This window comes from Sinocyclocheilus rhinocerous, unplaced genomic scaffold (assembly GCF_001515625.1).
Source record: "Sinocyclocheilus rhinocerous isolate Xijiao unplaced genomic scaffold, SAMN03320098_v1.1 scaffold1687, whole genome shotgun sequence".
Classification (NCBI taxonomy): domain Eukaryota; kingdom Metazoa; phylum Chordata; class Actinopteri; order Cypriniformes; family Cyprinidae; genus Sinocyclocheilus; species Sinocyclocheilus rhinocerous.
The window spans coordinates 1,380,764-1,406,959 of record NW_015660051.1 but is presented as its reverse complement, the minus strand read 5'-3'; the positions used below and the strand labels follow the sequence as shown (position 1 = coordinate 1,406,959).

General features: G+C 37.1%; 1 protein-coding gene across 1 annotated transcript in view; it reads left to right on the top strand.

The window, feature by feature from the left end:
* The first annotated feature begins 286 nt into the window (after window positions 1-286).
* Window positions 287-26,196, top strand: part of LOC107724828 (fibroblast growth factor receptor-like 1) — a 30,000-nt gene continuing 4,090 nt past the window's right edge. Inside the window, exons 1-5 of the mRNA XM_016533903.1 lie at window positions 287-476; window positions 676-765; window positions 15,477-15,749; window positions 25,539-25,631; window positions 25,822-26,100. Of these exons, the coding sequence (XP_016389389.1) occupies window positions 693-765; window positions 15,477-15,749; window positions 25,539-25,631; window positions 25,822-26,100 (718 nt within the window). The 5' untranslated portion in view covers window positions 287-476; window positions 676-692. The remainder of the gene's footprint in view (window positions 477-675; window positions 766-15,476; window positions 15,750-25,538; window positions 25,632-25,821; window positions 26,101-26,196) is intronic.

The following is a 26,196-nucleotide window of genomic DNA, read 5'->3' as shown; positions in this document are numbered from 1 at the left end:
ATTTATGTTTGTAATACTTAATATATATGGTAAAATTTAGAAAAAGAAAAGAAACCGTTGCATATTTCACCCTATAGAAAGTGTTAATTGATTTGTAGTTTTTCTCTAATGGTTACTGACTGCCATGGACCCCACACAGGTGTAGCGCAGTAGTGTTGGCATCTGTCCGCATACAGGGGGCGTTCGTGTTTAATTTCTGCCGGTCTCCAGCTGTTGGCTTGGAGGAGCGCTGCCGCTGCTGTGATTCACAGCTGTAGAGCTTCAGTTCTCTCCACGGTCGGTCAGGGATGCTGATGGGTCATGTCAAGAGAAGAGGCGAGTGGAACCTAAGTACTCCTGAACTTTTCTTCTCCTGGACAGTATACTGAAAAATCTGAAGACATTTCAAAGAAGGCTTTGCTGCTCAAGAGTGTTGGTCTTCATCGCTCTATAAGAAACTGATTAGTTCGTAATATTAAATCGCTTTCGGCGGACATGTAAGTACTCAGTACCCGTAACACTGCATTTCATCAGGCTCTGTATTACACCACATTTACTTTGTAAACGAACGCCTAAACGCGACGCGAGGTCGCGCTCATTATCATCAGGAAAGCTGCTGCGTTTTAGTGTGTTTTCGCGTCGCAGTTTATATGTAGTGTAAAACTCCATCGTCATGATTCTCATGGTTTCTTTTAGTGGCGGGTCATCATAAAATGTTTCCAGAGAGAGGAAGCTTGACTTTTCTGACTGGGGTTTTGATCGTGACGCTGTCATGTGAAGCGAGAGGTGAGTCATGTTGTCTATTACGAGTCTTATTCATTCATTAGAACATAATTAGAGGCAATTCCTTTGACTATACCGGCAGAAGTTAGCAGTCTAATGCTGGCTTGATATTCTTGGCTCATAAATAACGCATTTCAGTGTAACTTTTAGAAGATCATTATTTGTATGTTTGACTTTTTGCCTCTCGAGCTTTTGCTCTTTCAACTTAAAAATAAATTCAAGAAATATAAAAAAAAAAACAGAAAAATTTATATAAATAAATACATCAGGAAAAAAAACATAATTTTTCAGTATTTTACACAGGAATTTTTTGGGGAAACGGTGAATGTGTTTTGCCCTGTAAAAACTTGTACTATACTTGACTTTAATTGAAATGTAATTGCTGCATTATTATTATTATTATTTGTAATAAATTTAAGCAATAATCTGTAGTTATAAGTTCAATGCACTTTTTCTTTTTCAACATCTTTGAAGTTAAAACTGACAATAAAAATGTGTAGAAATTATTAGTCAAGTGTTATTATTATTGTTACAACTGATGAAATCAAAGATGTTATTATAGTATAACAATAAAACATTTTTACAGTGCTACTGAACCAATTTTAGTTTGTTATATGGGCAAGACATTAAAAAGTGACCTTTTGCTGCCAAATTTGTTTATTGACTACTTTAAGCACATCGGGGAACGGGCCGGCCGTGTTCTGTGTTTACTGACACAGCAGACTAACCGCAGACACACATTAAGTTATTCTTTTGAAGTCCGACATCTATATCTGCACTGCGCTGTCTCAGACCAAACAAGAGGTCCCTGTTCCTTGAACTGTAACGGAAATTTAGTGGTACATAATTCAGTGTTCCCTGCCAAGTTGAAAAGAAATTTACATAAATCAAAGCCTAACTAACTGTGCTGTAGATTGTGTATCGGAGAGTTGAGTCAGAAAGGTGTGGACCTTCTCCACATGTGCCATCATCCTGCTGTGAGCCCAAAGGACATTTTACTGTCTCTTAGAGGAAAATAAATGAATGCATTTAAAAGAAAAGGCCATTCTGTGTGTTGTGCAATATCTTAGTTTATCTTGTATTATCTTTTATTTAAATTCCTTTAAAATTAATGCATTGACTCATACTGAGATGCCAGACCTGTTTATCTTTTATGGTGGCTTAGACATTTATGGTCTCATTTATGTCACTATTATCTGAAACAACATTGTTGGGCCTGGAATAATAAATCTGGATGAATTAACTGTGGAATTTACTCTGTTAAAGGTGATTACTATTATTGCTCCCATAAGAATGACAGGTTAATCCACAAGTCAGAGCCTGACCTCTACTGAGTAAACAATCCATTGTCTTCTCTGTTTGTTGGTCCATTTGTTGACTCATTGTGTGCTATGAGCTCTTCTTGAGGGGGGTTCCCAATCTGTGTTGTCCTTGGATTGCTCTTCCTTTTCCCCTATCAGCCATTCTTGGAATTCTGGGCCCCAGTTTTCTGTGTGTTAAAAGTAGGGAATAAGGGAAACAGGAGTGAGATTTATGGCATGTGAGTAAACAGCTTCTCTGTGGCTGCTGAATGAGGTGTATGTCGGTGGAATTGCTAAAACAGTGGCATTCTTCAAGCTGTAATATTCAATAAACAATTAGGAAATGTTTGAGGAAACCTTTTGTGAAACTGCTTTAATAGATTTTGTCAGACACAACTGCACTTTGTTCATTTAAGAGAGTTCATTGTTGGGTGAAGTGACTATTATGTTGTGGAGAAACACAATATGGAGGCAAGACAGTTACTGGATGTGTTTCCAGTGACACTTTGGCACTGTGTGTCAAGATCATTACTTTGTGACACAAACACTTGTTTCCCTAGAATTCTGGAAGAGCAGAGAAATGATTTCATTGTAGAGAAGAAAAAAATTGATTGAGCAGAGCAGGTCTTTCCTGATTATATTTATATTTCAATACTACTTTATTTGCCTGTACCTGTTTTACTTGTGAGAAATTAAGTTGGTGTATCTGTATACTTTCAAAATCATGATATTCAATAAAATCTGGAGATATAATTAAAATAAAAAAGTAAAAAAAAATAAAAACTTTAAAGCATCACAACCTAAGCATCCTCATAGCACAAGTTTGCATAAGATAAAATGCAAAAGTTAAGATGCAGTGGGATTTTGCCATTGATCATAGATGCACTGAATATTTTTACTGAACGGTCAATTAATCTTGATTTATCATCTGAACACCAATATTTCTGAGATTTATTTAATCTTTATTTTAATCTAAGTAATAAATGTAGATTTTTACAGAAACCATATTTATTTCATTATATTTATTTTATTTTATTCAGACAGACTGTCAGTGTTCATTAATGGTGTGGCTTTTTAGAGATTCTTTCTGCAGGTTACATCGTTTCTCCAGTAGTTGGAGCAACAGTTGCAACAGTTCTGTTGTGGCTTTGTTTGGAATTACTTTCATTGGTGAGCTACTGTATCTAAAATGTAAGTTACTCAACATTAACTTCTTGTTTATAAAAACAATGTCACACAGTTGTTCTGTATCCTTGTTACTCCTATAACTAAACGGCTTCTAATTGTAACGTGTATTTGGTAACAACCAGGGCTTGACATTAACTTTTTTTGCTCACCAGACACTTTGGCTACTGGATTTCCAAAATTAGCCATTCAGCATTTTCACTGGCCTCAATTTTGTTGTTAGGAAATTGCATTTTATATGATTAAAGTTGCCAACTGCATACTAAAATGTACTTTTACGCGACTGTTCTGTTGTTTTCTGCTGCTGTTTGTTTGGAACTTTTTTCATTAACCAAATTTTCGCTAACCAAAAACAGTCAACATTGACAATATTATGTCTAAAATGTAAGTCACTTAATATTAACTACTCGCTTAAACTCTTGTTTAAAATCAGTGTAAAATTTGCAGTCGTACTGTATATTAAAGTCAACCCGCCAAAGTGGTTAGTGGGAGTGACTGTGTTTCACGCCACTGCTAAAATCCACCCGCATTTGGCGGGTTGGAGGGTGTTAATGTCAGCATATTTTGATATAGCAACTGCAGCTCATGAATCAATTATGTTAGGCACACAAGAGTGTTTTTTGGGAGGCTGTTTGGTTGTTCCTTACTTATAAAATCCTGTTGAATAGCAGCCATGCTGATTTTTATTTTTTCTCACTATAGTGTTTTTATTATTTGATTTAATAATTATTAGAATATATTCCTGTCTATAATTCATAGAATTATATAGTGTAATCCATAGCTTTGACCAGGATTCTGTCATTCTGATTTTTCTGTCATTATTCACCTAATTATGTAAAAATGCCTATATTTACATAGAATATTTCAAGAATCAAATCACAGCTGGGATAAGTGTACACACTAGTGTAGGCTGCTTGTTTTAATCTCAGTACCTCATTGGTTTCTATGAGTATGGTCAGCTCAGATTGGCATGACACTCCTCAAGCAATCCTTACACACACAAACACAGCAGTCAGTTCAGACAAAGTGTGAACACAGCGGTTTGAGAAATGCTCTTGCATCCCTGTTCTCTCGTGTGGTCAGATATTTCCTGTTTCTCACTAACTTTCCTGCCGGTGGAAAGAAGCTGACTGCTTTCTCCCAAGAAAATCAGTTCCTGTGGCACCGCACCTGGCTGTTATGAGCAGCACAGCTTGAAGTTTGTTGAAAGACAGAAATGTGTATCCAACAGTCGTGGCAGTTACCAGCTGTTTAGAATGGCACATGTATCAAAGGTCTGGATTGTGCTCTTTAAAGAGGTCAGATACAGTAAAATGTGGTAGATTTTCTATTTGCAGCCACAGGAACATCAGGAAAAGGGTTTCTTTTTCTCTACTCTCAGATATTAAAATTTTTACATATTTTATTATGTAAGCAGGAGATGTTGGCCCTCATGCCCCATTTACCTCGATGATCTACCTTTTAAAGTAGAAATAGCTTTGATAAGAACAGGGAAAACAGGCTTCAGTTATGCAGCTCTCCCTTCAGCTGGTCTCTCAGCAGGTGTCAGGATCTCTGGGTTTATTAGACAGATAATGCAGTTCTGCAGGCGGGCCCTGCTTATCAAACAAATGATAATGGAGCAGCTCTGTTGGAGCCATGCTGTGTCTGTAATCTGCCTCTGCAGGACAACAGTAATGCAGGCGTCAGTCTCTGGCTGCTTTGGCCAAGTTACAGAGAAGCCAAACGCAATAGAAAAGCATAGTCTGCTTCATATACTACGCTTTGGATGATTGGTAGGCCTGGGCTTTATTTTAATGCAGAATTATAATGGCTGTCATTCACAAAGTTCTACAAATTCTGTGTCGCTTATGTGTTTGTTTATTAAACATTTGGTCAATTTATTATAAGCTACCAATAGAAGTAAAGCCCCACTCACACCAAAGACTATAACTATAAAAATAGTTTTAGTTTTAAAGTTTTAAAAATCATTCTAATTCTATAAGAATAGGGACATTCACACCACAACTATAAAAATAGTGACATAGAGGAACAATATCGTTGGAATCACTTTCATAACGATTTTCCCAGCTGATGAATGATAAAAACATTGACAGCCAATCAGAATCTCCCTGACTTTAAAGAGCTGAGCATTTAAAGCATCAAAACTGCATGCTCACTTATAAACAATGTCATTGTCCTTTGGTGTGGATGCTAATATAGTTATATTTGCAGTTTTCGATGTGAACAGGCCTTAAAACTTTAATACTCACAACTCTGTTCAAAACGTTTTTTTACCATATTTAAAAAGTGTGATAGTTCACTAAAATTGAACATTTTGTAAACATTTACTCACCTTCATGTTGTTCCAAACCTGTTTCACTATATTCTTCCAAAAGGGGAAATTTTAGCGGAATATGAATGATGATCTCTGAAAAAAATGAAGAAGAAAAACACCTAGCAGGCATAATGTTTGTGTGCTATATTTCAAGTCTTCTGAAGCCACAAGATATCTGTGTGAGGAAGAGACCAACATTTAAATCTTGTAAACCTCACATTATTCTAATATTGCTCATATATTATTCAAATATATTTTTTATTGGTTTTGTAACCAGTCTTAGACCGTCGTGTTACACGTGTGCATATGCAAATTGCATAAATAAGATTTGATAGTTACATTAAACTGTAACATTACAGTAACATTAAACTGGCCATCCAGTCTAGAATGTTATTGTATGTTCACTGTGATGCATCTCTGGTGTAGTTCTTTTTATTCGTTCCTCTTATAGATTCTCTATAGAAAATGTATTCAAATAACCTTACTTGCATATTACTACAAGCACATTTACTGTATGTAATTTCAATGAACTGCACCTAGCACTGAGTTGTACATGTATCCTGTGTTAGATAAAATATGTACTTGGCACAGAATTGAAAATGCCTACGGATACAAACAGCTGTAACCAGAGCTGTTCTTATCTGCCTGTCTGTCTGTGTGCTCTGGAGACAGAGTTATTGTCTGCCTGTCTGTCTGAAAGAGCTGCAAACTGTATCAGCTAAATGCTGCATTCTAGTAAAAGAAAACTTTTTAAAAATCTGGAAATGTCAGTATGGAGTTCTTTAGAAAGGAACATTATGTTACATGTGTTTTTGCATGCATGTGTACATGTGTTTGTAATTGGCTTGTAAATGGCCTGGTTTCAGAGATAATTATGATGTTGATGGAGGTGATTTCACTATTAACACTTTTTTTCTGCTGAAGTTTGTCCTGCCACAGGAAGTGAGCATTGTACCTATGTGGCAAACTGGCAACTGATATTTCAAAAAATAATTATTTGGCAAAAACCTCTGTCTGCGTGTGTACGTGCGCACACATGTGCATGTGTTCCTTGGCATTGTAAATGCTGAGCGAGTTAACCAGCACATTTCAATCGGGAAATAGTGCAGTTGTTAAATTTGAACATGATGTTCATAATATCAGGTCTTGCAGTGAGTCCAAACACATGCACACACTAGAACATTAATGTCAGGACAGCATCAACCCAGCCTGGCAAAAAAACTGATGCTTTACCCCATATTTTTTAATCTAAGATGCAAACCAGAACCATTAGCCCATTATTCTCCTCTGAAGTCTGAGGGCTTTTCTTTGTAGTTTGTGATCTATGTTAAACGTGCACTCACATCACAAAAGCCGTCGTTTTGTGGGTGAAAAGTCAGTTTACATAAACAAAGCGGCTAATGAGCTGCGTTTGTCGGTGCTGCATTGCGTCGACGCGGCTCTTTCAGTGTCGGTATTTATGGAGGAGGTATTAAAAGACAAAGGAAGCGCGCCAAGCCTTTGAATATTTTTTTATAATCTAAGTTTAGTTAAAAAGTTTCAGTGCTTGAATAGTTCTGGGAGTTCAACCGTGTTTCATCCCCTTCTTGTCTATGTACCTGTGATATACCGAGCTGGAGTGTTTGCACAGGTGGGAGAGGGCAGCTCGCTCTGAATAAATGATTGAGAGCTGCCATCCCACCTTTGTTCTCCCCATTTCAGTGGACTGAGCTTGTTGGAGCAGTGTCCCCGTGCAAGACCAGGCCGATGCGTTCGTCATGTGCAATTTGCTCTGTATGGGAGGTTCACTGTTTCGATACAGAAGGCTTCTTGGGAGTTTCTTTATCCCCTGTTTAAAAGAAGGATTAGCTTGTGTTTCACAGGATTACAGGTGTCCAACAAAACCAGGATCAACCTCAGCTGCGAGAGATGCACTTTACTTGTCGCAAAGCGAATCCAAGAGCCCATTTTGTGGATCTAGCATTCCAGGAATTTAAAACTTGGATGGAAGGGCCTCTTTTCCTAGCTGCTTTTAATGTTCTTTCACACTTATTGGTAACTCGGGTGCACTTTTCCTAGGGTCACTGCAATAGGTCAAAGGTCGAGGATAGGAAAAGCACAGAGAGCAGGAATATCAACAAAGATCAGTGGCCTCCAATTTGTTTCAGCATCTGGGAAATAAAAGGGAAGATGAAAGGAAATGGGTGAACTTTTCGTGTTCTTAGTGTAACGTAGGGTCAGATGTGATTAATAACATGAGCTCGGCAAATGCGTTGTGTGCAGTCTTGTCTTTCGTAAACAGCTGTGTCTGTTCTGGCACGCGATTCTATCAGTGTCATTGCAACAGCAGTAGCTCACGCTGCAAGGCATAACTCAATATGTAAACACTCATGAGAAAGAAAGGAGAGAGAGAAACAGAGAAAAAAAAGAAGCAGCAAAAAGAGAGCCAAAGTAGGATTAGAGGCCTTGCGTGTGATGGCTGTCGGCCGGGATTTTTGACACAAAGGCCGGTGCTCATTACGGTGCTGGAGACCAGGTTACTCAACATTACCCCCAAAACCCTGCAGAGCTGCGGGTCTATTTATGAGGGTGGGTTTGGCGTGCTGCAGTGCCCTTCCCTGTGGTCCAAATTGCTGGTGGTCCACATGAGGAGGAAACAAATAGGGAATGCTGTCCTTCACTGAAGAAATTGGAGATGCTGTCCTGCATTGGGTTTCTGAGGTTGTTTGATTGCAACCTCACTTTGGGGGTCTGAAATAGTGAATAACAAAGCAGATAACCATCATAATTTCAGCCAGCGTGAGCAAGATAAATCTCAGATCAGCTTTGTATCCTTAATGAATTGTACTGTATAATGGTTCCCTGTAATTACAGCCAACAATGAAACACCAGTCATGCTTGAATAGGGCATTTTCTACTGTATATGTGGTGGCAATCTATGGTTTGAAACCATTAGCAATAATCTAACATATCCTCCATTGTAGATCATTTTGTTGAACTGCAGACTGGAGCAGCATGGCAGCTTGATGACAGACAGCGGCAATTTAGGTGCATATACAGCTATGGATGCTACTTGTATCTCGTCTCCAGCTCTCAAAATATCTCTGTCAGGGTGAGGGTTTGGCGAGCTTGATGAGGCTGGAGAGTCTTGAACCAAATTCCCCAGCTAGCAGTTTAAATGTCAGGGGTTCATCTGAGATCCTTGGCATCAGCCCCTTTCTAGCAAATGGGCTTAACAGGGTTATTATCGTAAGCTCAAGTAAAGCTATCATAATGTTAACTAAATTAAAACAGTCGTATATGTTATATTATATTATAAATAAATAAAATATGAAATAAAATAAATTAACTCCACAAAATATTAAGCAGCACAACCGTTTTCAACTTTTTTTTTTTCAACATTATTAATGATAAGAAATGTTTTTTGAACAGCAAATCAGCATATTAAAACGATTTCTGAAGGATCATGTGACACTGATGACTGAATTAATGGCTGCTGAAAATTCAGCTTTGCATAACAGGTGTAAATTACATTTTAAAATATATTAAAATACAAAACAGTTATTTTAAATTGCAATAATATTTCACAGTTTTTACTGTATTTTTGATCAAATAAATGTAGTGTTGGTGAGCATAAGAGACTTTAAAAAAAATGTAAGAAGTCTTACCAACCCCAAAGTTTTGAATGGTGATGTACACTGCAACTTTGAACGTAGCAATAAAATAAAAACAGAATTTGCAAATGCAAAACGAACAACCTCTTGGTGCTTAATTTGATAAGATGTACATGAGAATTAAGACAAAGTGAGACCAAGTGGCCTGGGCCTTGCTGTATTTAATTAAATTAATGGATCAGTGGATGACGGGCAGCTGCTCTGTGTCCTCTTCAGGGCACAAAGAGCGGCCCAAAATCCACAAGGAAGTTTGTGTGGAATCGCACACATGATGTCAGACTTTTGCAGTGCCTTATTGAGTTAGCTTGGCTCCAGAGGCAGCAGTTGGTCGAGGTACAAAGTCTGGCTCAAATCTGATTACACACAGTAGTGAGACAGCTGTGAGCAGTGGCGATGACGGAACCACAGCTCTGTGTTCACATTACCAGAACTAAAAGGGAGAGGTGTAAGTGAACCTGTTTACGTATAGCAATCCTGTGTTTGTGTCAGCATAGGAGGCTCTGTGCAAACAGCATCAGGCCTCAATCTCTGCCCATGATCTCTCTTCCTGATAAAAGAGTCACATTCCATTGCCAAGACCAGTACTGCAGTGTTTGGTCTATCTGTCTCTATCACTGATCACATGCTGAGTCCTATAGCAGCTCTCCTCCACTTTTTCAGGAGATTCACCATGAGAGAAGATAAAGCTGCTGATCACATGACAGTGGTAGATCAAATTCTAGATGACCTGGCAGAAGCTGCCTTCTGATTGGCTGCCAGTGCTATTTGTATTTTTTATAGAGGAAAAGAATGTTGTATCAGAACATCTAGATGCATTTTTTAAAATGATGTACACAACGTACTAAGAATTGCATTTAGTTTCTTTTTAGATTATTTGGTAACACTTCATAATACGGTTCAATTTATTAAAGGAATAGTTCACCCAAAAATAAAAATCATCATCACCGATTCACTCTCATGTTGTTGCGAGCCTGTATGATGTAATGTCTTGTGTAGAACGCAAAAGAAGATATTTTTGAGATTTTGTCCATACAATGAAAGTCAATGGGGTCCAATTTAGCTTGGAGCCCTACGCTGTTTAAAATATTTTCTTTTGCATTGCACAGAAAGAAGAAAGTCATACAGGTTTGGAATGACATGAGGATGAGTAAATGATGACAGAATTTTCATTTTGGGGTGTGCTATTCCTTTCAAATCAGTCAATGCATTATGTATCATATTAATAAAATGTGAAAAACAGTATCATATTTAAAAGTAACAAGAATAAAATAAAAAATGGTAACTTATTATTCGTTCATAAAATATTAACTTATTTATACAACTTGAAATGTTAAAAATATATTAGTATGTGTACACTACTGTTTAATTTCTTTTAAAGAAATGAATACTTAAATCTAGCAAGGGCACAATAAATTGATCAAAAGGGACAATTTTAAAAGTGACTTTTACATTGTTACAAAACATTTCCATTTCAAAAATTCTCTTCCTTTGAACAATCTGTCTTAAAAAAAGTCTTAAAAAAAAAAAATCATGGTTTTCAAAAAAAATATTAAGCAGCACGACTGTTTTCAACATTAGTAACAATAAGAAATGTTTCCTGAGCACCAAATTAGCATATTAGAATGATTTCTGAAGAATCATGTGAAACTGGGGAGTAATGGCTGCTGAAAATTCAGCTTTGCCATCACAGGAATAAATTACATTTAAAATCTATTAAAATAGAAAACAGTTATTTTGAATTGTTATAAATTGTTATACATTTCACAATATTACTGTTTTTATTGTATATTTGATCAAATAAATGCAGCCTTTGCAAGCATAAGAGAGATATTATGTAACATTAACCTAAATTAATAAATGCTGTAAGGATTGTTGATTGTTAGTTCTTCATGTCTAATGCATTAACTAATGCTAAAAAAATTTAACTTTATTGCAGTAGTCTATCAGAATATGTGCTCACTAGGAATCAACCCCTTGACCTTAATGTTAGTAGCACCAAGTTAAGCTACAGGAACTAAAATGCTATTACGTGTTTTATTCAGTTCCTACTAAATATTTTTTAAATGCAGTCATAGGCTACATTGAGCAGATTTGTAACAGTGGCAGGTGATTTGCAGCTAAAATAATAATCCCTGGGAATGCTGACAGAAATGTGCAGCGCGGTCTCTTGCTCTCATAATGGGCCGGACTGTTTGGATGTTGTACATGTGTCCTTTGACAGCGGCACTTAGTTAACTAGCTGCCATGCCTGGACTGTTCATCCAAGTCTTCAGTGTTATTTAGGCCTGTCACGATAACAACTTTTTGTTGTGCGATATAATGCCCCAGATATAATTGCGATAAGCGATATTATTGTCATTTTAAAGACCATTTTATGCCACTGAATATATAATCATAATGTAACAGCATAATAATGTAAATGTGAACTAGCACCTCATGACTACACCACGTTATGTACGAGAAGCTGCAAAAGGCTCAGGTGCAAGTGGAATGTAAAAAACACAGTGACATATATATTGCGATATATTGCGTCATCAAAAATTATTGAGGTCATGTACATATATTGCGCGATAAGTCGATATATTGATTATTGCGACAGGCCTAGTGTTATTCTTGCATTTTCTTCTCTTACACACTGCCCTCTATTTCTCTCTTTCTCTATCGCTCTCGGCCTTTGATGGTCATGTCACTTCCTCCATTCTAATAATTTATCCATGCAGCATGCTGTCAAGGTCCGTTTGAAGCTCTCCCTGTGACACCAGTGATGTTCATCTAAAGCTGTGGAGGCTGCCCAGGCTTCAAAGTACTTCCACTGCGGTCTGTAAGGCCTGTTCATAAATCCTTTGAGAAATAAAAAAACCATATCAAGATGTCTGAGACAAAACAGGCTAGTGAAGGAGTGCATGCTTGGTAGCTAGTAATTCACATAGTTTGGACTTTTTTTGACATAGTAAAGATGTAACTGGTCATGTGTCTAGTCCAGTCTATAGATGCAGACAGTCAGGGTGGCAATAAATGTTTATGAACTTTATGGAGCATCAGTCTATTGATCTTGTCTTCAATGTTGTCTCGAATGTGGTGAGGGTGTTGCCTGGGAGGTCTGTCAAAAACGCATTGCATGCGACGCCTGCACATGGACGCAAGATGATGTCTGTCTTTCTCTTTGTTTCTGTCTTTGTCTTGCTCTCATTTTCTTTGTCTAGAGACTCAAAATTCATAATTGTTACCAATAGTGTGACATGCACATTAGTGTTGCTAAGCTAAATCTGTTAGAACCAAATTATTTATTTTAGAATGCACAGATATTGGGTGAAAGAGTCTGGTTTTAATTAGATAAGACTGAAAAGAATTGACCTGACATTCTGAGATTCTCAGATTAATGTTTAAATTTTGAAAGAAACTTTTGATGCTAACTGATGTCAAAATGAAGTGCACTACAGTTCCAAAGTTTGGGGTTGGTGAGAGATTTTTTTTTATGTTTTTTTTTTTTGTTAAATGTTTTTGAAAGTCTCTTATTTCAGCAAGGCTGCATTATTTTATTAAAATACAGTAAATATAGTAATATTGTGAAATATAATTAAAATGTACAATAGCTGTTTTCTACTTTAATGTATTATAAAATGTACTTTTATTCCTGTGATGGCAAAGCTGAATTTTCAGCAGTAATTAATTCAGTTCTCAGTGTCACATGATCATTCAGAAATCATTCTAATATGCTTGAGATTTGCTACTTAAAAAACTTTTCTTGTTATTATCGATGTTGAAAACAGTTTGCTGCTTAATATTTTTGTGGAAACCATAATACACTTTTCAGGATTTTTAAAGGTTCAGAAGAACAGCATTTATTTGAAATAATTGTAATATTTAAAATGTATTGTAACATTATAAATGAACAATTCAGTTCATCCTTGCTGCATAAAAGTATTAATTTATTTAAAAAAAAATCTTACTGCCTCCAAACTTTTGAATGGTAGTTTATCTTGGAAGGCAATGAATATATGACAGTAGTAGGTATGGGTGGGCAAGATGGTTGACTACTTGATCCAACAAAATCAATTACTGACATCAACTAGTTTATAGATTTAAAAAAATGTTAGTTTTAAAGGTGCAATAGGTGATTGTCTTCAGAAACATTTTTTGTTTCCCTACACAGTGTCCATTGCTCCCTACTCCCTGAGCAGGGGAAATCCATTGAAGTTTACTTCACTTCAGAACATGGGCTGGAATTGGGAACCGCTGATGTAGCCTATTGTAGTAATGTTGTCTGTGGTATTCTGGTCTGTGAGCGTAAATGCGTTAAGGGGGCAATAATCTCTCAGCACACAGTGTGGTTATTTTCCCCTTGTGTAGGAGATTTCTTTTGCCACCCTGTCTGCCATCAGCTTCAACCAGACATGTTTTTGCTGTATGGGGGCGTGTGTGTGGCCTCAGTCATCTTTTGTCTTTTCCACTGTTATGGGCAATATTTGTCTGTCAGCACGTATGACGCCTCTCTCCGCCTCACATCAAAGCTTTTCGGTCAGCTTAGACACAGCTCTGTGACAAATAGTTACCGTGCATGATGGAAGGAAGCAATTTTAAATGACAGTCCCAAGCTTTCTTTCCCCGAGTCTCTCTGAGTCACATCTTTCTTCTAACACATTCTTTATCAGTGCGTGATGTATGTTGTGTGTAAAGCATGGCATGTGGACGGAAAGGGAATGAGCTATTTCAGCTTCTGCTCTGTGGTATTCACCAGGTTGTTTTAATATCCTTAAGCAAACATTCAAGAGTTTCCCTCTTCTTTTCTATTCATTCAGCCACCAGGTTCATCAGATCTATCTCACATGGTCCATGCAATCTCTCTCCTCTCCGGTAGTGAAAAGATCCATTGTTTGTTAAAGGAGCCCACCAATTACCACCAATTGTTTTATACACTTACATTTGTGAATTAAGTGCATGATTCATCTATCAAAGACTTCTCTCCAGCTGTGATGTTCATTTCCACCTTTTTCTGCTCTATTTCCAGAGAGGACTTTTTCTGCCATTCTCGGCCCTTCTCAGTCTAACATTCTGGAATTTACTGTAATTTAATTCCAGCACCAAAACAACCTTTTCTTTTCCCTCCCACGTGTTCTCATGGCACTTTCCTGGATGGCAACCAGCAACTTCAGGTGAAAACACTTCACTCCAGCAGAGAGACTTGAAGGGAAGATGGAAAAAAAGAATGAAAAAGTACATTTAGGGTCAGTGTCATTTTTCAATGTATAATCTTGGTGGTTCTCACAGCAGCTGATAGAGCAGCAACAGGATGTGACAGTACCAGGCATGAATGAGAGGTGCCTTCCAACGTACACACACGCCAGTGCAAAGGAAATGGAAAGCAAGTGCTCATGGGAGTCTTCGCAAGCTGCAAGGAGGGGATGAAAAGGACCTTGTGCATGCAAGAAAAGAAATTCCCCATAAAATTCTTGTGCCTAGCTTTCCCCCTCCTAACATTTCTTTGTGAGACAAGCTGTATTAGGAGCTGGTGAAAAAAAAATGTCTTCATATCACAGATTTTGTGCCCATGACATTTTTGGCAGTGTTGTTGTTGTGCTTATTGTGCCATAACACTTGCAAAGGAACATTTCAGTCTGTAGGGCGCATGAATCTTCACATACTTTGCTAGTGATTTCCCATAGCATGAGTATGCCAAGAATAAATAGAGGAAAACTTTACCTCCTGGTACTGGAACATTACTTACTGTATACAGTTTATTAAATAAAGCAAATATGTAATAAGTTCACAAAAATTATTATTATTATTATTTTATTATTAAAAATAATGTATTTTTATTAAACCATGTATTTTTATTAAATTATTAAAATTGTTATTAAAGTTATTATGAATGTATTTATTACTATTATTTTTATTATAATTGCATTGTTAATAATTCAAAACATTAAGAATTAACTAAATTAATATTTATATACATTTCTTATAAAATTTATATTATTATTATTAATAATATGTTTATTTTAATTTTTTATTACTTTGCATTAAAGCAAAACACACAAAATATATTTTTTTACAATAAAACTGTGTGTGTGTGTGTGTGTGTGTATATATATATATATATATATATGTATAATTTTTATGAAATGAAATATAAAGAAAACAGTATTTCTAATTGTAATGTGCACTTTTGCATTAAGCTCATATGGTATGTGGTTATTGATTGTTATGTAAAATAGAGAATTGCTGTACTGTTACCTAAGACCATGTTTTTTCCTCCAGGTCCTCCATGGGTGAGTCGTCAGGTAGAGGACCGACAGACAGCAAAACTGGGCCGCACGATTCGACTACCATGCCCGGTGGAGGGTGACCCCCCTCCGCTGGTCCTGTGGGTGAAGGATGGGCGGAACGTGAATCCAGGCTGGAGCCGCTACAAGGTTCTAAAGCAGAGTCTGAAGATCAAAGAAGTGGAACTGGAGGATGCCGGCGTGTACATCTGCCGTGTCACCAATGGATTTGGCAGCCTCGCCCTCAACTTCACACTCATTGTAATTGGTAAAGACTGCCTCCCACGCTATACACCACAACCCTTTATATCTCAGTTCTTTATACTTTTGCTCACCCAGAGCATTTGTAGGCCACATCAGTCATCTAGGCTTAATCAAAACGCACACGCACAACGGTTTGAGGTAGTGTTTTAGGGGGTTAGTGACCCAGCTAGACATATGGCATCTCAAAACAGCAGAGCTGAAGTATGAGCTTTCAGCTGCAATCCAAAAAGAGCAGGGCAGCTTTCAGATGCCCTCACAAAAGGCTAATTGTGGCACAGTAAGGCAGTCGGGCTCATGAAAAAGCTGCTCCCAAATCATATTTGACAAAACTGACGTGACTGGCAAGGTACTTTAAAGCAACCATGGTTTCATGAACGTAACATTAACTGAAAAAAGCACAAGAGAGCATTGTGCTGATGGAAATTTATGACTTGTTAGCATTTGTTGGAGCATGTGGCACTGATGCCGTCTTGCATTATCAAATCTAGAGAACAAAGGGTGGCTTCATATCGTCCGTCACACAATACCTGCAGTTGTTTATGTAGGCCGTAATTTAATACCATGTTCGTACTTTTACCCGGGTTACTTTTTTTTCCCACTAGAACCTGACAGGAAAGTAAATTAATACACACCTACCTGGATGGATGGAAGGAGAAAGAAAATGAGGTGCAGAAGCACGTAACTGTTGTGAGGCTGATTGGTGCAATGGGGGTTTGTGTTGGACCCTTGCAGCTTGGAGCGTGTGGTTCTCCTGTTGACTGCTGAGGGACTGTGGGGCAGGCATTTCCAGCCAAAATGTTCTGTACATGGAGACGAGACAGAGACGACCTGCCGCCTTCTCTGTCATAAATCTGAACTGGTCCAGTGAAGTTGAGAGGCCTGGAGGACCAGAAGCCCTTGGCTCTTCCTGTAGGCTATAGCTTGCCACATTTGGGGAGGCAGTTGTGGCAACTACTGTGTGGATGCAAAGCATGATTATTCTGCAGAGCAAGGCAGCTGCCTAATTGTCTGACCCAGTGTTTTTGGGCTCCCTCCCCTTGATGTCTTTGCTCTGGGCCTCCTGTTTGGGGAGTGATGGCGGCCTGCTGTTTTCCTGTTTCGTCCCCGAGAGCTCTGTGGAGCTCAGAGCTATAGTGCATTGGACTGGTTCACTCCCTTTGGAATATAGCTGTAGAGTTTACTGAAGTCATTAACTGCAATGACCAACAGCCCCTGAACAAAAGGCCCATTAGACCCTCCTGTTGCAGTGTTTAAGTGTTTAAAGCTGTGAATTTTGCTGAGGGGAATGCCACTATTAGTTAACCGGAGAGTGGTTAAGAAGCGGCATTGTTTTCAATAAAGATTAGTAGACCCTGCAGCTGAGTTAAAGGGATAATTCACTCAAAAACGTATGTTGTTCCAAACCTGTGTAACTTTCTTTCTTCTGAACACAAAAGAAGATATTTTGAAGAATGTTTCCACTGTTTTTGCCACTTCAGTGCAAGTCAGTGCATTCTAAAACAATGCTAGACCACATAAATTCATTGTACAGACAAAACGGTAATTTTTCATTTTTCAAAGTGTCATCTTTTTCATTCCACAGCAGAAGGTCATAAAGATTTGAAACAACATGAAGGTGAAGTAAAATATTTCATTTTTATGAAAATGTTTATCTCTTTAACTAGGCCTCTTTCAAGCAAACTTGATTTTATTTTACCATCTCTAATTTTACATGTTCTTCTTTGAGTAGTGAAACATTTGAAGAGAACATTTTTCCAGTTCTTTCATACCAAAAAAAATCCTTGCCATCAGTTTTCTTTTCTATCTATATAATGCTATTTAGCTCTTGTGAGCTGTTTTCAGGGACATGAATCAGAATTAATGAATTAATGTGCATTACTGTGCAAATTGCTGTGCAGTATTTTCAGAAATTCAGAAAAATAATATGCATGTCAGAGTGCATGAAACACTGATGAGTGAAAGTAATAATAATAAAATTGTTTGCGAAAGGTTTTTGCATAACTTAAATTTGAATGCATAGCAAATTACAAAATTACACCTAACAGGTATGATTTTTTTTCAGAGATCCTCCTTTTAAGCAGCTACTTAATGTAAATTATTGTACAACAAAAACACAACAGGGGAACTCCAGCCAGGACTGACTATCAGGAGAGAGGAATCTGGTGACATTCAATAGCACCTGTTGTCATCAGAGCGAGTCTAATCTGCAGCAGGATTTGCGCTCACGGCAAGCATGGGCAGAAGCGTGCCCTCATATTTTAATGTGCATGCAATCTATACCCCACTTACTTCCTCATGAAAGTGTAATTTTAGCTTTTAGTTGATATTCGGCCCCTATCAAACCAGGCGGCTGATGGCTTGATGTAATCAGTTGGCAATAAACCTAAGCTGAGGTAACAGCTATAATTTAAGCCTTCAGTTTTTCCTGACCACAGTCACCGAAAAGTCTTTGTGCTTTTCACATGCGTAAATAGAAACACATTTTTTTCTAAATCATGTCTGCAATTGTACATGAGAACAACAACTCAAGTTTTAAATATAGACAGAGATTAGCACAGCTTTAAGGCATTTTAATAGGATTGTTAACTTGCTCTCCAATGTTGCTCACATATTCAGTGCTTTTTTGTAATCTGGCATAGGGTACTCTGGGAATTTGGGTTTGTAAGAATGGCATATTGGGCTGTAAAGGTCACAGTGAAGGTGTTGTCTACCAGAAGGTGTTGGAAGCTGTTGAAGAAATGCTTCACCACCATCTCACGCTGACCATTCTCACATTCACTGATGTGTCACAGAGTCAAAGCTGCCTCCGTGTCATAAAACGCTGTACTTTAAAATGTCCCACAGCACCTGGGCCCTCTTTCCCCCGCGGTGGTCCCAGACCCTGCACCCCTGCTGTTTCTAAAGAGCTTCACACACTGCCAGCATTGTTTTCTCACAGCCCTGCTCCGCAGGAGTCCAGGGCGAGGGATCTTACGCTTTTCTCCTCAACATAATTGTCTATATTGTGAGAAAGTTTAAATTTATGTTGGATGTATGAATCTGTGAGTGTAGTAGAAGATCTCAAGTTTGCCTCCAAAGGTAACAGACTCTGCTCACAATTGCACTGTTGTAGAGTCCTGGTTCCCGAGCATTGGCTCCCTCTTGTCTGCGTTTTTCACCTATCATATAGGAGGCCATACGGATGCAGCGGAGGGAGACTGTGGCTTCTACTCAGACGGTGGTTTGGGCTGCCTGTTTTATGACGGGACTGGTGGAGAGCTTCCAGCAGTGGCCTTTTGTTCTCTGTTTGCAGGCCATGGGTTACATGTGTTGCAGTTTAGCCAGCATCCTCCTCACCTAAATGGTTAATTGTATCAAAATTACACTCATAAGCCAACCCAAGACTGCAAAGGGACACGTTAGGTGGGATAAGGGAGGGGCGACAAGTTTGAGACAGCGTGGATATGACTTCCGGTCTTTGGGTCATGCCACCTTGGCCAGGATTGGCTTGAGTGGGAATCACAGCACTGACGTTCATTCATTCGAGACGATTTGCTCATAACCTTACACAAACTCTTTTCCATTCCAATAGACGTGCGTTTACTCATTTGCCATGGCTGGTCTGAGTGCAGAACAGCTTCACTGCTGCAGTATTTATGTTTAGTCTGATTTATGCTTATTTTCCACGACAGCTCCTCTTTTGGGAAATGCTTCTCTCCTATTTAAACAGTCCAAGGGGGAAGAAACATGAATTGGGCCATTTTATAAAATAGGCACTTTTTCCAGTTTGATAAGTTGATTTGTAAAATATTTAATTGATTATATATATATATATATATATATATAAATAATTAGTTTAATAATCCATTCATTTAGTTAAGCAATTAATCAGTTTATATGTATTTGTATATGTATGATTGTCCTTACATAATATTATGGCTTCAAAAAGCACTCCTAAGAAATTTGGAATTTAAAGCTGATAATTCTACAAATATCCACTTAATTTGTAATTGCATTGTAATTTTAAGATTAATTTATTTTAATTGTAATTGTTTGTACCCTGCTGGCAATCATAACAAAACATAAAGTGATTTAAAAATAAATTATCTTATTTTATTATTATTATTATTATTATTATTATTTATGGATTTTTTTATAGATAATTAAATGAATAGAAGTGAAAATATGATGTAACAGAGTTGGTCATGGAGCCTGGGACCTGGAAGTTTTATTACTTTTACTATAAAATCTTAAAATATAATAGATTTTGGCTAAATGCTAGCTTTTATATTCATGTATTTTGTTTTCATTGTGAACACTTTTTAATATGCAGAGTGAAGTCATTTTTTGTACACAAATAGCACCCGTTTTGTAAAATGACTTTTAGTATCTTAAGAAAATACTAGAATACAGTAGAATTTATTTGTCTGATGTCAAACACCACAAGAACCATCATAAGCACTGGAAAATGCTTTTAAAGCCCTACTTTGATCATGCGTCTCTGTAACACTGATGTAATTCATAATTCTGATTACTTGTAATCTGACACGGAACTTCACAATTTAGGCTCTCAAGAGTGTTAGAGTTTGAAGAGTTTTATTTCTTTCATTGTAGGGAAATAAGCTTGGGCAAGTTCAAAGCACAAACACATGGACACAAATGAATTCATGCTTGTGAGTAGCTGAAGAAAAGACATGGTTGAAAAAAGGGAAAGATGAAAGGATGCTTGATGGAATTGAAACCAGTCTGGACTCACATGAAATTAAGCTGAACAGAGAGATATACAGAGTTTGAAATGGCACATAAGATTGAGTTCAGGCGGAGAAGTGAGAAGTATAACTGAGAAACAACAGTCTGTAACTTCAGCAGCACACGAGCATAAAATAACAGATGATGAGGCAATTGTAAGCTGAGGAAACTGTTTCTGCTGATTTAATGATAATAGTATTATATTTTGATATAATAATATTGATCGTATTTCATCATTTGAGTCAAGTCAAGTAACATTTATTTGTATAGCGATTTATACAATTCCTTTATTTGGAAACTTTATTTTTTTAGATTACCAGTTCACACCTATAATAGAGTCCAAAGAATAAAATCTGGGATTAATAATGTTGAAAACTGTTAATATTTTGAAGAAAAAAAATTTAATGAAATAAATATTTCTTATTAATTGTATATCCTATTGTTTAAAAATCGGCACTATTTCTAGGTCACTAGAATGACTAGCTTTCATTACATAAAAAGGGACATTATGAAAAATTTAATTCTGAAACTCAAATTGTACTGTATACACTACCATTCAAAAACTTGGGTTCAGTAAGATTTGGTGTTCTTGAAAAAATAAAAGAAGTAATATTGTAAAATATTATTACAATTTAAAATAACTGTTTTCTGTTTTAATATATTTTCAAATATAATCTATTCCTATGATGACAAAGCTGAATTTTAAGGAGCCATTACTCCAGTCTTCCGTGTCTCATGATCCTTATTATAGCATTTTAATATGCTGATTTGGTGCTCAACTAATTTATTTTTATCACTGGTGGTGCTGCTTAATATTTTTGTTGATATTTCTTCAAGATTCTTTGATGAATAGAAAGTTCAAAAGAACAGCATTTATTTAAAATAGAAATCTTTTGTAACATTATAATGTCTTTACTATCATTTTTGATCTTTTGATATATATTAGAACATTGCAGAAAAAACTTTTCTGACCCCACTTTGTCAAATTATAGCATCCAGTAAATGTACTCAATATTTTGACTCCAGTATTTTTCTGATGCATCTCATGCCCACCCTGCCTTTCCTTCAATGTGCAATTCAAACCAGAACCTAATCACATCATGGCTTTGGTTTCATGGCGTACAACTAAACCTTCTTTGAGCTGCAGGGGGAGCAAAGGTTTTAATTAAACTAAAAGGATGCAAATTACCCACCTTCATCAGAAAGCCACATTAAAGAGCCTTTCATCCACCTCATTAGAGGGGCCAGAAGCTAAGCCGGGCCCTCTGCAGGATGCTCCGGGCCCACTCCACTCACAACAGAGAAGAAAAGAACCTGGGCACATTAGGTTTGGCCAATTTCCTCCCGGGTAGCAATATGACTGTTGCTGCAAACCACTTATGGCTCTATAAAAGATACAAGGAGACTTCTAATTACCCTTTCTCCTCTTCTTCTATCTGTCTTTCCCTGCTGTGAATCCACCAACAGGCTCTAATTTGCCTCTTCAGTCAGCACATAGAGATATACCAAATATACAAACTGAAATGAGGTGTATGTGTAAAGCTATCAAAAAATTGAAGTGCCAGATCATATTTTTAAAAGCATGAACTACATTACCCATCTGATTTGATTTTGTGTTTTAATTTTATTGGCAGGAATAAGCACTTGCTTTTTTTAACAGCCCAGTCTATTCGTTTGTATTTCCCTCTCATCTCTCTCCAGTATTTTTGAATACATGAAAACACATAACCGTGTTTCTTTCAAGAAAGATTAGAACGCTGAAATGTTTTCATCAAGAAAAAAATGATTGGAAGAGCTCAAAAGGACTGGAAAGCACTCAGAAGTGCAAAATGTACCAGTTCATATCTTTTCCATCCTTATGGAACTTAGTGAGTACTATAATCTCACTATAGTAAACAGCATTGGCAGTGTTTTCCTTTGATTTACTGGAACAGACATGGTTTTAGTTAGTGATAGGCTATTACCTTAAAAACATAGCATCACTCTCAGCCAAACGTCTCAGTAAGTTTCTCCAGGATCTTCAATCTTCATTACGTCTTTGATAGAAAAAAAAGTAACAAGACCCTTTTTCCTTTGATGTTTATTTTATTTAGATGTTTCTGAAAATCAGTAGAAAAGTTTCAGCCTGCTTTCTATTCCATGTTTGTTTTGCTTTGATTTTTTTTCCAAGCATGTGGAGCTCTCCATGACAGATCTACAGGAATGTCTGTTTGCTCACACAGGTATGAATGGAGAATGAACCTTTTTAAAGGCACAGCTTTCAACTTCGTCCCGGTTGGAAAAAATAATATGTGAGCCTTATTAACACTGAGTCCACATGAAGATCATTTGTAAGATGAGCTGCGGGGCTGCATGTGGACCTCTCTGGACCAAACCCTCCTTCTTTAGGCAGCCCCCTCTTTAAATGTATCTCTATGGGGCTGCAGAGGAAAAGGAGCCCCCTGTCCTTCAGAGCTTCAGAGCTCCTGTTCCACTTTTTTCCTGTCCTAATGGCGCAAAAACATCACTGAGAGTTATGTGTGAACTGTGAAATGACTCCATGAGAAGCATGCATAGTAATACCCTTAAAGCCATAGGTTCTTTCCAACAGAGCATTCTGTCTTTTTAGACACCTGATAAGAGAACAGGGAGTCTGGGGTCAGGCTCTCCGTAAGACTACTTTAGCCCATATAAAGCTCCACTGATTCCACTCTGCTGCTGCTGAATAGAGCAGCAATGGCTTACTTTTGCTCCTACAACCCAGGGCCAAAGGTAACAATGGACTGAAGGCCGGTGAAAACACTTCTTCTTGCTTTGGCCTGGTTGTCTGTGTTGAACATGCAAGGCCTGTGCTCAGCATATGAGGATTAGCAGGGATAAAGGTGTAGTGCTTACTCCACAGCAGCTACACACACAGCCTCAGGACAGCAAAAACTATAGAAAGAGAGACAGGGAGTTTGACCATTCAGAGTTTGGGGGTCAATCATTTTTAAAGGATTAAATATATCCCAATAAAATGAAAGAAAAAAATATGAAAGAATAAAACATATGATAAAACAATTGTAAATATTCATTAATTAGTTTTGCCATTACAGGAATACTTTACATTTTAAATAAAATTACAATATGACAGTTTTTACTGTGTATTTGATCAAATAGATGCAGCCTTGTTGAGCATAAGAGACTCCTTTCAAAAACATGAAAACAATTTTTTGACTCCGAATTTTATTTTGTAGTGTATATACACTAGTAGTAAAAGGTTTGGACAAACACTAATTTTATTAATGTTATTATTATTTAATAAAATATTGTAAAAAAGTGTACATATAACGGTTTTCAACATTGATAATGATAAGAAATATTTAAATCAAATAAATGCAGGCTTGGTGAGCAGAACAGAATTCTTTAAAAAACATTTAAAATCTTATTGTAACTTTTGACTGGTAGTGTATATATATATGATTTTATTTTATTTTATTAAAACACATTATTATTATTGGCTAGTAGTATTAGTAGTAGTAGTATTAATTAGTTTTTAAAGAAGATAAAAAATTGTATACGTATAAACTATTTATTTAAACTAAAAACATGATGTAAAACAATTACATCAAAAGATTTTTAAGACCATGAGAATCATTTTAGTCATTTGTGTTTAAAGTTGTGACTAAGTGCATAAAATATATATAAAAATACTTTGTTGGATAACTTTTATATTTCAAATAAAGTATCATGTTGTTGGTGTTTTGTTTTGTTTTGTTTTAAAAAAAAGCATAACATTTTAAAAACATCTAATAACCAGTGATGCCACCTTGAAGCTCTTTTTTGCCGTTTATTGCTTATTTTACTTAAACATTTTACAATACCACCAAACAGTGTACAGTATATTGTATCGAAATGTTCATGTTAGTACCAAAATCATATTGACACCGTTGTAGGCTTTAAACTCTGTGTCATGGAATTGAGAACAGCAACCTTGTAAAATGTTAGGTTTCACTTTTTCTTCCTAAGTGAGGTACTAGCTGTACCAAACACTGATGACGCTGACTGAACTGAAATATGGAAAGTATTCATAAGGCATTTTATTAAGTAGTTTCATCAGCTACCCATGTGAGAACCATTTGTTGCCAGTGTTGATTCATGGTTTCCTGTCCAGGGTTAAGTCAACACGATGTTGTGTCTTAAACAGTGTGGAAACCGGAGAGAAGAAACAATATAGCAGTGTTTGTTCACCCCCAGTGCACAAACCCCTCTAAAATAATACGTCGGTTCAACCTGGTTATCGTTCCCATGGAGTTCTGGAACGTCACCGGTTCCGAAACAAAACACAAAATCCTCCACACACCACTGATCTCCCAAGTGAAATCTGTCGTTTTTCAGGCACAGAGGGGTTCTGTTGGCTCTCAAAGCACTACAAAATAAATCTCACCAAGTGTTGGCCTTTGCATTGACCCGCTCATCCAACATGATTTACATGACACCATTTGCAGACATTAATAGTCGGTAGTATGAAGATGAAAGAGTTCATATTGCTAGAGAAACATCTGACCGCTGATTTATGGACCAATATCTAAACTATCCTTTAAGGTATGCCTGAGATCATGAGGATTTTTTAATTGATGAGTTAGACTGGAGTGCTTAAACAAACAAATTTTAGTGGTTTCACTTATGCTTTAAATATTTCAATGCTTTTCATATTGAATTTAATCCATTAACACTGAAACAGGCTGACATTTAAATTGCTCACTGAGTAGCAGAGATTTGCCTGAAATCATTTGTCAGTCTTTATAGATAAAACATGAAATATTTTACATGTTTGTATTAAAGGTTCACACAATTCACTCCTTTGATATTTTATCAAATGCGAAGATATTCATGCATTTTTTATATTAGGCTTTAGTGTCTGAATACTTTAAGGGCCACTGTAATGTTATAGTAAGGTAGAAATGCACGATGATTCATTTCTAAAAATCTCTTTCCTCCACAATTCTTGATTATTTGCATCTGCATATGTTGAACACTGAGGTGAAGCGTGATGAATATCATAACAGTAAATATTTCTCATGAATCATTACTTTGTGTCATTCAGATGATGCAGCTGTGACTCAGAACCAGCCTCCGCCAGACGCAGCAGAACCTAACGCAGATCTCACCCTGCAGGACCCCACCGGAGAGCCATGGGGTAAGCATCTGATACACACCTTCCTCATCTTTCACTCCACGTTACTCAACGCTTGATGTCATCAGCACGGGCCCGCATCCTGAAAGAGCTCAAGACAGTTCATTTCATCACTGTTGTGTTACTACCTAACAGAATATGTTTTGTCATCCAGCCATAATCTCATGCTGTAAATGTTTTATTTCCTCCGCAGTGAAGCCACGCTTCACTCAGCCCACAAAAATGCGCAGGCGTGTGCTAGAGCAGCCTGTTGGCAGCTCGTTGCGTCTCAAGTGTCTGGCCAGTGGCAATCCAACACCAGTAATTTCATGGTGGAAAGACCAGAGCCAGCTGCCCAGCCCTCACCAAACTAAACGCCCACAGTGGACGCTGACTCTGAAGAACCTGCAGCCTCAGGACAGTGCCAAATACACCTGTCACGTCTCCAATGCAGCTGGTCATGTCAATGCCAGCTACAAAGTGGATGTAATTGGTGAGTTTGGAACCCGAAGTGGATGTTTAGCAATGGAATATATTTGTTAATAATATATAATTAAAAATGTATGATGTATAAATATATATATATATA